This window comes from Salvelinus sp. IW2-2015, linkage group LG34 (assembly GCF_002910315.2).
Source record: "Salvelinus sp. IW2-2015 linkage group LG34, ASM291031v2, whole genome shotgun sequence".
Classification (NCBI taxonomy): Eukaryota; Metazoa; Chordata; class Actinopteri; order Salmoniformes; family Salmonidae; genus Salvelinus; species Salvelinus sp. IW2-2015.
The window spans coordinates 212,701-226,041 of record NC_036873.1 but is presented as its reverse complement, the minus strand read 5'-3'; the positions used below and the strand labels follow the sequence as shown (position 1 = coordinate 226,041).

At 40.5% G+C, this 13,341-nt stretch overlaps 2 protein-coding genes across 2 annotated transcripts in view; both read right to left on the bottom strand.

The window, feature by feature from the left end:
• Positions 1-1,011: 1,011 nt before the first annotated feature.
• LOC139023676 (interferon-induced very large GTPase 1-like) overlaps positions 1,012-13,341 on the bottom strand; it is a 209,864-nt gene continuing 197,534 nt past the window's right edge. Inside the window, exon 9 of the mRNA XM_070437239.1 lies at positions 1,012-2,523. The gene's annotated coding sequence lies outside the window, so the exon portion shown is untranslated. The remainder of the gene's footprint in view (positions 2,524-13,341) is intronic.
• The window catches only part of LOC111958497 (up-regulator of cell proliferation), a 31,321-nt gene continuing 19,402 nt past the window's right edge, over positions 1,423-13,341 (bottom strand). Inside the window, exon 9 of the mRNA XM_024134814.2 lies at positions 1,423-6,923. Within this exon, the coding sequence (XP_023990582.2) occupies positions 4,342-6,923 (2,582 nt within the window). The 3' untranslated portion in view covers positions 1,423-4,341. The remainder of the gene's footprint in view (positions 6,924-13,341) is intronic.

Below are 13,341 nucleotides of genomic sequence, written 5' to 3'. Positions count from 1 at the left end.
GTGTTATTATGTTATAATTGTCTGATTTGATAGAGCAGTCTGACTGAGTGAGGGGGCACCAGCAGGCTCGTAGGCGATGTCATTTACAAATTAGCCTCCAACACTCTACTCAGCAAACTGGATGTAGTCTATCACAGTGGCATCTGTTTTGTCACCAAAGCCCCATATACTACCCACCACTGTGACCTGTATGCTCTCGTTGGCTGGTCCTCGCTACATATTCGTCGCCAAACCCGCTGGCTCCAGGTCATCTATAAGTCTTTGCTAGGTAAAGCCCCACCTTATCTCAGCTCACTGGTCACCATAGCAGCACCCACCCGTAGCACGTGCTCCAGCAGGTATATTGCACTGGTCATCCCCAAAGCCAACACCTTCTTTGGTCGCCTTCCTTCCTGTTCTCTGCTGCCAATGACTGGAACGAATTGCAAAAATCACTGAAGTTGGAGACATATCTCCCTCACTATTTTTAAGCGTCAGCTGTCAGAGCAGCTTACCKATCGCTGCAGCTGTACACAGTCCATATATAAATAGCCCATCCAACCAACCAACTACCTCACCCACATTTTTGTTTTTCTGCTCTTTTGCACACCAGTATTTCTACTTGCACATCCTCATCTAAACATATATCACTCCAGTGTTAATTGCTAAATTGTAATTACTTCTCCACTATTGGCCTTATTTATTGCCTTACCTCCTTTCTTCATTTGCACCCACTGTATACAGATTGTTCTATTGTGTTATTGACTGTAAGTTTGTTTATCCAATGTGTAACTGTTGTTTTTGTCGCACTGCTTTGCTTTATCTTGGAGAACTTGTTCAACTGGCCTACCTGGTTAAATAAAGGTGAAATAAAATAAAATAAAAAAAGGCCTTTTTACTTTCAATGTCAACAATTTGCATGATTTCACTTAATGTCCGCAAAGTACATTGTGTGTGTGTTTTCACTGCAAGCAAAATAACATTTGTAAGAGACCATAAATAATATCAACATATTTGAACAGTACAACAAAATGTTTTTTTGTCTTTATCATGGTGATAGTTTGGCCAACTGAAAGTCATTCACTGCAGATTCTAGAGAGTTCAACCCCACATCATCAACTACAAAAATAACATCACCAACATCAACAAATCTCAAAGAGAAAATTGGCATCATCATCAACAACAAAACATAATTATCAACACCAAAAAGCAAAATTCTCATCAACAATATAACCTTCATCAACAGCCACATTTATAATCACTATTATCAACAAAAACACTCTTCATCAATATAAACATCGTCATCATCATCAATACCTTCATAATCATTAGCATCCAAAACAACAGAGTGCAGTACCTCAAAACATACTATGTACATCAAGCATACTTGAAGAATATTGATGAAGTAATTTACTGATGATCACTGAGCAGTACTTCAGAACATACTGTATACATCAAGCATACCTGAAGAGTTTTAATGAAGTTACATTACTGATGGTCACTAAGCAGTACTTCAGAACATACTGTATACATCAAGCATACCTGAAGAGTTTTAATGAAGTTACATTACTGATGGTCACTGATTATGAACTTTATCCAAACTAATGTGTTCAAAGCAATGAAGTCATTGAAACAAATCACTATTAGAAGGTGTGATCAATTAAAAACAGATTTGAAGTCTACTTAGTATTCATTCTTGTTGAAGTAAATTATTTAAGAGACCAATACATGTGTAATACCTGTATATGAAACAACAAATTATACTCTAAATAAAAAATTACATTAAGATTAAAAAGTAAAATAACAAATAACAAATAAAAACAAAGGGCAAGTCAACCACTAAATGATGCAGTCCCTTCATAATCTGTGATTAAGGCATATCAAGCCCTACTGTAGGATAGATGGAAAAGTAAATGAGAGAAATACCATTATTATAATGTGAAATAAATAAACAACGTCAGACTAGCTCCTTAGTTACCTGTGTATTGTGTTTATACTAGTTCATTAGTTACCTGTGTGTTGTGTTAATCTAGACAAGCTCATTAGTTACCTGTGTATTGTTTTTATCTAGACTAGCTCATTAGTTACCTGTGTATTGTGTTTATCTAGACTAGCTCATTAGTTACCTGTGTATTGTGTTTATCTAGACTAGCTCATTAGTTACCTGTGTATTGTGTTTATCTAGACTAACTCCTTAGTTACCTGTGTATTGTGTTTATCTAGACTGGCTCCTTAGTTACCTGTGTATTGTGTTTATCGAGACTAGCTCATTAGTTACCTGTGTATTGTGTTTATCGAGACTAGCTCCTTAGTTACCTGTGTATTGTGTTTATCGAGACTAGCTCCTTAGTTACCTGTGTATTGTGTTTATCTAGACTAGCTCCTTAGTTACCTGTGTATTGTGTTTATCTAGACTAGCTCCTTAGTTACCTGTGTATTGTGTTTATCGAGACTAGCTCCTTAGTTACCTGTGTATTGTGTTTATCGAGACCAGCTCATTAGTTACCTGTGTATTGTGTTTATCTATACTAGCTCCTTAGTTACCTGTGTATTGTGTTTATCTAGACTAGTTCATTAGTTACCTGTGTATTGTGTTTATCTAGACTAGTTCATTAGTTACCTGTGTATTGTGTTAATAAGGTCAAAAAGCTCAATCTGTTGGTTAACCCATTGGCGTTCACGTTTACTTTTCTTCCATTTGTTTGATTACTACATTTACTTAAAATGATTTTCTTACTACATCATGAGTTGTATAAATGTACTTAGATTAGAATATTGTGTTCCTTTCACATACAACTCAACCTGTTAGCTATTTCATTATGGAACATCAGATCTGTAAATTGCTAAGAGGTCATATAGTGTATTAATGTATTTGTAAATATGACTTTCTGTGATCCAGTTGTGTATTTCCAGATCTGCACATTATTTCAACAACTCTGGGCGATTGGCTCCTTACAATTTGATTCTGTGATGAAACCAGAGTTATTTTGGTTGTCAAGTCTATGAATGTTCAGTTGTATGTTAACATGTTGGTCAACATTAGTCATTATATACAGTAGTACTACACTTTATTTCATGTTGAAATGCTCTTTCAAGCTCTTCATTGCATCATCAGGGGTTAATGCCTTCCAGTCCTCTGGGAGATCATGTACCCTTTACATTTCTCATATTCTCCATCTGTCAGGAGCGGTTTTAAAATGGCGAACAGGAAAGCCCCTCGTGCTGTAATCCTCTGACCCTTTACCTGTCTTCACTTCATCAACTACTTCAGGACCAATCATTTTGGTCACATAGTCCTGTACAGCTGGCTGTAAGAGCTTTGTGGTCTCAGTTATAAAACAAGTCTCTGAACTCAGTAAGGTACTTGTTTTTAGACTTCTCCAGACACCTCCTTGGGTCATTAACTTCAATGAAATCATCATGCATCTTCTGGAACTCTATGGCTGCTCTGCCACAGATGTGTAGCTTCAGAGAAACCTCACATTCCTCACTGATTTTTACATTCTTCTGTGGTTGCAATGTTTCATCAATCTTGTTCAGCAGCTCTTTGATGTAAGTATGATGGTAATCTGTTGTGTTTTCCACCTTCTGTGTTATAAACAAATGACACTGTGTTATGACGTCATCACACAACTCTTGTAGTTTTTTCCTGTAATGGTTGATGTCCCTGTACTTTACAATGCCAAATCCAAATGTCATCCTTATACCCCAAGATTCCATAAATACTTTTTTACCACAATCCACCAGGTTGGTTCCAACCATCATACTATTGACGTACCCACCCCTTGTTGATAGATTTCCCCTTAACATGAGGAAGGCATCCTGAGCCACATCTCTTCTTGGGAGTCCTCTAAAGTGCATATCAGACAGAGTTTTCTTCCACATGATTTCAAACTCTTTACTAAGTTCCTCATCTGATAGAATAAATCTGTTCTGTCTACATTTCTGAAGCAGATCTACTACCTTTCTCTCCATTGTACTTGTCTGAGAGCTCTTGATGTTGTCCAGTGCTGTCATTCCCTCTTTGATTTCAACAGCTTCCATTAGTCTGTTACTCACAGTGTTTTCTGTCTCTCGTCTCAGTGTTTTGGCACTGGACACAAAATCCTCCTTGTATTTTTCCACCAGATTGACATGGCCATCTTGCTTATAAAAGTATTTCACCAGATTGTATTTGATTTCATTTTCTCCCAATGACAGTTTCTCAGATGCTTCTATCATGAAGTCTTGTAGCACATCTCTTATGGACCTCTGGGGATGTTGATCTGTCATGACAATATTGGATATTTTTGTTTCAGCACCAATCATCCATGTATACATCTCTTTCTGGAAGGCCCATTCCCAACCATTGTATTCAGAGCATTATCTGGAGTACGCATCTGCAACCAAGCTGTTTCTGAAACTGAAGATGAATTTCCCAAATTTGACAGAATCCCACAAGCTTTGTGTCCACTTCAGGAAATGTATCATGTCATAATTACTCTGGCATTTTCTGAAATCTTTCATCAAGCTCTTTTTGAAGTCATATACAGCCTCACTGTAACCAGCATTGACTGGAGCCATAGGGGGAGTCCCATGCCAGAGTCCTGGGATATACCAGCTGCTTGTGTCTGGATCATACTCCATCACATCAGTGAACTTGGTGATATTCTCCTTCTTCTCCATTCTGGCTGCTGCCTGGGTCGTCTCATTCAACTGTTCCAACAACTTCTTCCTGTCCCTCAGGTTATTGTCATGAGCAGACATGTCTGACACATTCTGGTGCACAAAATGACATACTGGTTTCTTCCCCACTTCCTTCATCCTGATAAAAGCATGAACAACAATCTGCAGAATGTCTTTCATCTCTGTGGAGTTCTCCATGGCGATGTTGATGATAGTGACATCACTGAGTCCTATCACCAGTGTGGCCAGTTCATTGTCATGTTCATAGCTGTCATCTAGTTGAGACAACTCTGGTGATTTCAACCCCTCTGTGTCAATCACCATGATGAAGTCACATTTCAACTCCTCCTTGAGTTCTTTGTTGACTTTAATCAGTAGCATGAAGGCCCCTCTGGTGCATCTTCCACTGCTGACAGCAAACTGGACCCCAAACATGGTGTTGAGGAGAGTGGACTTTCCAGTGCTTTGGACCCCTAAAACTGTCACAACCCGGATCTTGCTGTTAGAGTCCACAAGAGTATGAAGCTGAGTCAGAACAGCTGATATCCATTTCAGAGGGATATTTGATGCATCTCCATCCAGAAGCTCAATGGGGAAACCATCCAACAGCATCTGAGCACACAATCCAGAGAGATAATCCATCTGTTTCCTTTGAGGACTGTCTTCAGGGAGGGAGCAGGAAGCTTCATATAACTGGCCCAACTCACGCAGGAAGTGTTCAAGGCCTAAGGAACAGTCAGATAATTGCTTATCCAAATCTTTAATTTCATCTATTTTCTCAGGAGAATTTTGGCAAAGATCTTTGTACCGGTCCCGCAAAGCAGATGACAATCTGTCGCGGCAGAACCTCAGATTTATCCGCATCCATTTGAGGAAATAGGAACGCTCAGGTCCTGAACTAGACAATCCTAAAATGAAGCTTGCCATTGCATCTGACATGTCAAATGTATATTGTTTCTTTCTCAGCTCTTCCTTCTTTTTCTTCAGAGAGCTAATGTAGTGTTCAATGTCTTGATCCCCTGCTTTTCTCAGTCTACATCTCTCTTTCTCCAACTGGGAAATCTCTTTCCAGATTGTTCCTTGTAAGGGTAGCTGTTGGTCTTTGAATGTAATTGTGTCTTTGATGTTACTGGTGATTTTATCTGCCATCTTCCTGGCACTCTGACACTCATCACTGTCTTCATCAACCAGAATCTTACTCTGACGAGCTACGGTAGCCATGTTTTCAATTGTCAATCTGTTTTTACTTTGTTTGATGATGTCACCTACAGATGACTGCAGGGTTTTGACAAATTCTACATCATTCTGCTTCTTCACAATCACATTTGTTGGGTTGATACTATAGTTTGTGATCATTTTCTTCAATGTGTCCACCCTGAATGTTTCTTTCTGAGAGTTGACAACCAGAAATAACTCTGTTTTTGTGATTTTTCCATCCAAACCCTTGAGATCTGCCTTTAAATCATCAGTGAAAATGTAAACTGCAGCTGATGTTTGACACAGAAAGGAGAACTGTGTTTCAAAGGACCTGATGTCTCCTCTGAGATTGGCCACCGCCACAGGCTTAATGAACCTGTCTATGTTTCTGTTCCCAGATGGAAAGTACCAGCTGATTTCAACCAGTCCATCTGAGATTTGACGAGGGACATCACCACATTCCATATCATGATGAACAAATGTATCATGGTACTGTTGAGGGTTACTAAGCAACTTGTTCAAGATCTGAGACTTGGACAAGCTGCTCTCTCCTAACCTAACAAATGACACCATATGAATATCAGAGAGAACTACTCTCTCCTCAACAAAAGCATTTGTGGCCATTTGGGAAGAGAGTCTAAATTTCCTCACTATGTCCCTCAAGGCCCACAGCATCAAAGTGATTTGTTTTGTGTCACAGTTGGGCAGCAGCAGAGGAACAGCAAACTGACACATGGACATTTTCTGGACCATCTCCTGCTGCAGGAAACCATCTGAGCACAGAAACAGAGCAGTTACCAGGTCCAGTGGATTAATTACATTGCTGTTATCAGTGTCAGTGGTCAGGTTGTCTACACCACAATAGGAAACCTCCTGGTCAGTGGTCAGACATTTCACACTTCTAGCATTCACATTTGCCATCATTAATTTCTTCAGGAAGGCCCCTGGAAGTGACTGCATAGTGGTAAGAGGTTCATCTGATGTAGTATCAGCATTTATCTCAAGGACAGTACTTAACGTCAGCTTGTTTTCATAATGATCTTCTAGTCCAGTCTTTGACAACAGCTCCCTGAGAAAAGGTCCTGTGAATAGAAATGAAAAGAGAGCCATGATTACAAATCCTGAACTATGGATGAAGTTAAAGCAAGCAGAGGCAGACCATCTCTGTGACACAGCGACTCACAGAAATGGAAGCAAACATGTGAATTCAGATACAGTTTGAGCTGTGAATCCATTGAGCTCCTTAACTCCTAAGGGAGCTGTTATGAGATCAGATACAGTATGGTAATTTCTGTTTGGTTAAATTTGGAAACAGACATTTTACTGCAACACCAATGAAATATCCATAAAATTGAGAAATTGTCAACTACTGTGAAAGAACTATATCAGTATCTCTATACATTACAGCGTGGAATAAAGGTACAATAACATGTCCTGTTTCTAGATCTATATTAGTATCTCTATACATTACAGCATGGAATAAAGGTGCAATAACATGTCCTGTTTCTAAGAACTAATCAGTATCTCTATACATTACAGCATGGAATAAAGGTACAATAACATGTCCTGTTTCTAGACTATATCAGTATCTCTATACATTACAGCATGGAATAAAGGTACAATAAATGTCCTGTTTCTAGACTATATCAGTATCTCATACATTACAGCATGGAATAAAGGTACAATAACATGTCCTGTTTCTAGAACTATATCAGTATCTCTATACATTACAGCATGGAATAAGGTACAATAACATGTCCTGTTTCTAGATGCTATATCAGTATCTCTATACATTACAGCATGGAATAAAGGTAAATAACATGTCCTGTTTCTAGAACTATATCAGTATCTCTATACATTACAGCATGGAATAAGGTACAATAACATGTCCTGTTTCTAGAACTATATCAGTATCTCTATACATTACAGCATGGAATAAAGGTACAATAACATGTCCTGTTTCTAGACTATATCAGTACTCTATACATTACAGCATGGAATAAAGGTACAATAACATGTCCTGTTTCTAGACTATATCAGTATCTCTATACATTACAGCATGGAATAAGGTACAATAACATGTCTGTCTATTCTATATCTACTCATAACAGCATGGAAATAAAGGTACAATAACATGTCCTGTTTCTAGATCTATATCAGTATCTCTATACATTACAGCATGGAAATAAAGGTACAATAACATGTCCTGTTTCTAGACTATATCAGTATCCTATACATTACAGCATGGAATAAAGGTACAATAACATGTCCTGTTTCTAGAACTATATCAGTATCTCTATACATTACAGCATGGAATAAAGGTACAATAACATGTCCTGTTTCTAAATATCAGTATCTCTATACATTACAGCATGGAATAAAGGTAAATTAACATGTCCTGTTTCTAGATCTATATCAGTATCTCTATACATTACAGCATGGAATAAAGGTACAATAACATGTCCTGTTTCTAGAGCTATATCAGTATCTCTATACATTACAGCATGGAATAAAGGTAACAATAACAGTCTGTTTCTAGAACTATATCAGTATCTCTATACATTACAATGGAATAAAGGTACATTTACATTTAAGTCATTATAGCAGTAACGCTCTTATCCCAGACGACTTACAAATTGGTGCATTCACCTTATAATATCTCAGTGAGCAAACCACTTTAAATAGTGCATCTAACTCTTTAAGGGGGGGTGCGGGGGGTTAGGAGGATTACTTTTCCCTATCCTAGGTATTCCTTAGAGGTGGGGTTTTCAGGTGTCCTCCGGAAGGTGGTGATTGACTCGCTGACGCTGGCGTCGTGAGGGGTTTGTTCGCACCATTGGGGGTGCCAGAGCAGCGAACAGTTTTGGACTGGGCTGAGCGGGAACTGTACTTCCTCAGAGGTAGGGAGGCGAGCAGGCCCAGAGCTGGATGAACGCAAGGTGCCTTGTTTGGGTGTAGGCCTGATCAGAGCCTGAAGGTACGGAGGTGGCCGTTCCCCCTCAGCTCGTAGGCAAGCCATGGTCTTGTAGCGGATGCGAGCTTCAACTGGAAGCCAGTGGAGAGAGGGAGGAGCGGGGTACGGTGGAGAGAATTGGAGGTGAACACTGACGGGCTGCGGCGTTCTCGGACTGAGTTGAGGGGTTTATATGGCACAGGCAGGGAGCCCAGCCAACAGCGAGTTGCATAATCCCGACGGAGATGAAGTGCTGGATTAGGACCTGCGCACTTTCCTGTGTGAGGCAGGGTCTACTCTGCGAACTGTTGCTAGAGCATGAACCTACAGGAAGGGTCACCGCCTTGACTGTGAGTGAGAACGACAGGGCTTGGTTGTCCAGATCAACGCCAAGGTTTCTTAGGCTCTTGGGAGGAGGACACAATGGGTTTCAACCGTGATGGCGAGATCCATGGAACGGGCATCCTTCCCGGGCGGAAGAGCATCCGTCTTGCGAGGTTCAGCTTGAGGTGGTGATCCGTCCAGGTACACGTACACATAACATACCTGTTTTAGATTAATTCAGTATCTCTTATACTTAAGCAGGAATTAAAGGTACAATAACATGTCCTGTTTTAGAACTATATCAGTATCTCTATACATTCGAGTCGGATAAAGGTACAATACATGTCCATGTTTCAGAATCTATATCATACTCTATACATTACAGCATGGAATAAAGGTACAAATCATGTCCTGTTCTAGATCTATATCAAGTATCTCTATACATTACAGCATGGAAATAAAGGTACAATATCATGTCCTGTTTCTAAATCTATAGTCAGTAATCGCTATACATTACACATGGAATAAAGGTACAACTACATAGTCCTGTTTCTAGATCTATATCAGTATCTCTTGATACATTACAGCAGGAATAAAGGATACAATCAAACATGTCTGTTGTCTAGAAACTATATCATCCGCTATCATTACAGCATGGAATTAAAGGCTACAATAACATGTCCTGTTTCCTAGGAACTATATCACGTATCTCTTACATTAACAAGCAGGAATCAAGTACAATAACATGTCATGTTATCTAGAACTATTCATATCTCTATACATTACAGCATGTTATAAAGGTACAATACATGTTGTTATGTGTAGGGTGAGGCACGCTTGATATACACAATTTTTTTTAGTGTACAAAGCCCATGGACAGGATGCTAAGTCTAGTCACAGATCCCCTACCACCAATTATCTCCTTAAATTGCTGAGGCAAGCAGAGACATTAGTCTCCTTAATGCCTTGAGTGCCAAGCAGAGACCTCATTTAGTCTCCTTAAATGCTAGAAGTGCCAAGCATGAGAACTCATTTCGTCTCCTTAATGCTGAGTGCCAAGCAGAGACTCATTTAGTCTCCCTTAATGCTGAGTGCCCAAGCAGAGACTCATTAGTCTCTTAATGCTGATGCCAAGCAGAGAACTCCCACTTAGCCTCTTAATGTTGAGTGCCAAGCAGAGACTCATTTAGTCCCTTATATGCTGATGCCAAGCAGAGACTCATTTAGACCATGGTTTTACACTGTTTGGTATGACTAAGCCGGTGTCAACACTCCCAACCTACCAATCACAGGGCGGACACTAACCAAAGGGCCAGTGTGTGGTCGAATGGACACAAAATATTCTTGGCAATTCTCACAAACACTGTTTTCCCTTCACTTTGGGCTGTGTTGCGTCCATGCAATATTGTCCCAGAAACATTACCTTCTGGATCAGCTGATGGAAAGTGGCCCGCGTAACTAAACATCTGGCACCAAATACTCATCCAAATATTATTGTGTAATAATTGAGGAACCACGGTAAGCAACAGAGCGATTTGGAGTTTTTATGAATCAAGGATTAGATAGTAAAGGTGGTTATACATTGCTACTGTAGTTGCAGTTCTGGGTTTGTTAGTAACGTATGTGTTGTTATGCCTATGTGAGTATGGTGAATGGTATGGTGAGATTTGTGATGAATTGTGATGCTATGTGATGGTAACGTGATGGTCCGTGATGGACGGTGATGGACGTATGGTACATGATGGTACGTGATGGTACGTGAATGGTAACGTGATGTACGTGATGCTCACGTGATGCTACCGTGATGCTACGTGAATGGAGTGATGGTATGTGATGGCAATGTGAATGGTATGTGAAGGTAGTGATGGTTGTGATGGCTGAAGCTTGGCAAGCAATTCTGTCTACTCTCTGTAACGATTGTCTTACTGTTATATCACCATGCATTCTTTCCATTACAAATGTTCCCCTCAGCTACGTGCAGCATTTCTTTATCATGGTCCAATAGAAGGGATTCAGTTCATTGTGTAGTCTGCTCAGGATCCATCTCTCTGCTAATCTCATGGCCTACAGAAAAGAGGACAACATGCACGTCGAAGAGTATCTCTCCTCTCTCAGTAGCACAAGTATGAGTCCAAGTTAAGGCAACAGTGTTGTATTTACATTCTGCTTTTCCAGAGGCGGTCCATATGATAACTTAYGGGTTCTTCAGTCTGAAATACACAAAAGGTTCCTTCCCTTAAAGCATGATCTCTTAAGTTCTGTTTGCATTATGGACAATTGCATGTATATCGTACTCATACACCCCTAGATAAAATAATTAGCATGGAACATCAGTCGTCATCACTAGAATTAACACTGCTTTGTCCTCTCATGTTATGCTACCTGCATACTGAGCATCTGTTCAACATTGGTGCTAGCAACCAGTGACAATATACTGGAACTCATCACGGCTCTGGTTCCTTCGTCAACGCTGACCGCTAGCTCTGAGCTATGGGCCACCTAAATTCTGCATCAACGCCGATACTGCTTCTCCTGTAGTCCCGGTTTCACCCTCAAGATCAGGGACCATGATCCTCTGCTCTACGATGTTACATTTGTTTGATTCTGAGATTGTGGAGCTACATGACTTCCTGCAGTATTGCTTTATGATCATGATTGTGTCAGCCCCGTGGTCCAGTAGCTATGTTACATAGTAGAATATCCTTCTATATCAAGATGACAGCTCATCCTGCCTCAGCAAAGCCACCCAGTGGTGCATCTATTGGTCACTAAATCCGGAGACCTAGGATCATGAAAAAATGGCTACCTGGAGGTGAAAATATTTGCATGGGTCCCCAGATCCTCAAAAAGTTCTGCACCTGCACCATCGAGAGCATCCTGACCAGTTGCATCACCGCCTGGTATGGCAATTGCTCTGCATCTGACTCTAAGGCGTTACAGAGGGTAATGCGTACAGCCCAGTATATCACTGGGGCCAAGCTTCCTGCCATCCAGGACCTATATACTAGGTGGTGTCAGAGGAAGGCCCAAAAATTTGTTAAGGACTCCAGTCACCCAGGTCATAGACTGTTCTTGCTTCTACCGCACGGCAAGCGGTACCGGAGCATCAAGTCTAGGTCCTTAAGGCTCCTTAACAGCTTCTACCCCCAAGCCATAAGACTGCTGAACAATTAATCAAAAGGCCACCAGGACTGGTCGTTCTGGAACCTATAGAAACGTGGCAATGGTGCCCTTTACCACAGCAGTACCATCTAAGGCTATACATTACAGTGGTAACGTTTATATACAAACAATAAAAACCTTGCTGATACACATACTAGTAGGCAGCAATTATAGTGACTGTAACAGTTATATAAAAATATAGTAATGATAACCACGCTAAAACGAGGTAGCATGCACGGGGTACACACAAATAATGCTAGCATTAACTGGAAGCTAGCAAACCAAAACTGCAAAATTATACAATAACTAGGCTGCTTCCTACCGTTCTACGATAGCTGCCGGGGACTGACGCTCTTGTAGTCCATTTGGGGTAAAATGACAGGAGAGCAGCTCAGAACTGCTGAAACTGGATTTTAAAGAGCTGATTCTAACTCTGAAAGACTCCAAAAAGCAGACGGTTATTTCAGGCCCTGTGTATTTGCTCGACCGCAACAGCGGAAGATTCAGCTCCTGGCATTACACATCTGGCTAAAAGACTACTGTAGACCTGTTGGCATAACTTTTATTGGTAACTTCAACACCTTTTGGAAACAGAAGATGCTCTACAGGAATGACCATCAGAATCATCTTAGTGTCTGGGCCCTGTCCTCGTAATTCAAGAGCGTGTTGAGACAATGACTTATCAGTGACCCAAGCCCTGCTCAGATAATCTCTACCATTGTGTCGCTGAGTTGTCATAATGCTGCTGCAAATGTACATTTTCCCAGGTGTGTTGTCAATCATAATGTAAGTAACTTAATTTTATCCTACAGCTACTGTCAGCAGTAATCATGTGCCTACTAACCTGAGTTATACTGTTAGCACAGACAGTTTACCCTAGTAGAACGCCCACTGTGAGCAGTTCACACTGCACTATTAGCTCAAATAAATACCACGGTCATGTCTCAGGTGGGTTGAGTCACTGATGGTTGAGTGGGTTGAGTCACTGATGGCTGAGTGGGTTGAGTCACTGATGGCTGAGTGGGTTGAGTCACTGATGGCTGAGTGGGTTGAGTCACTGA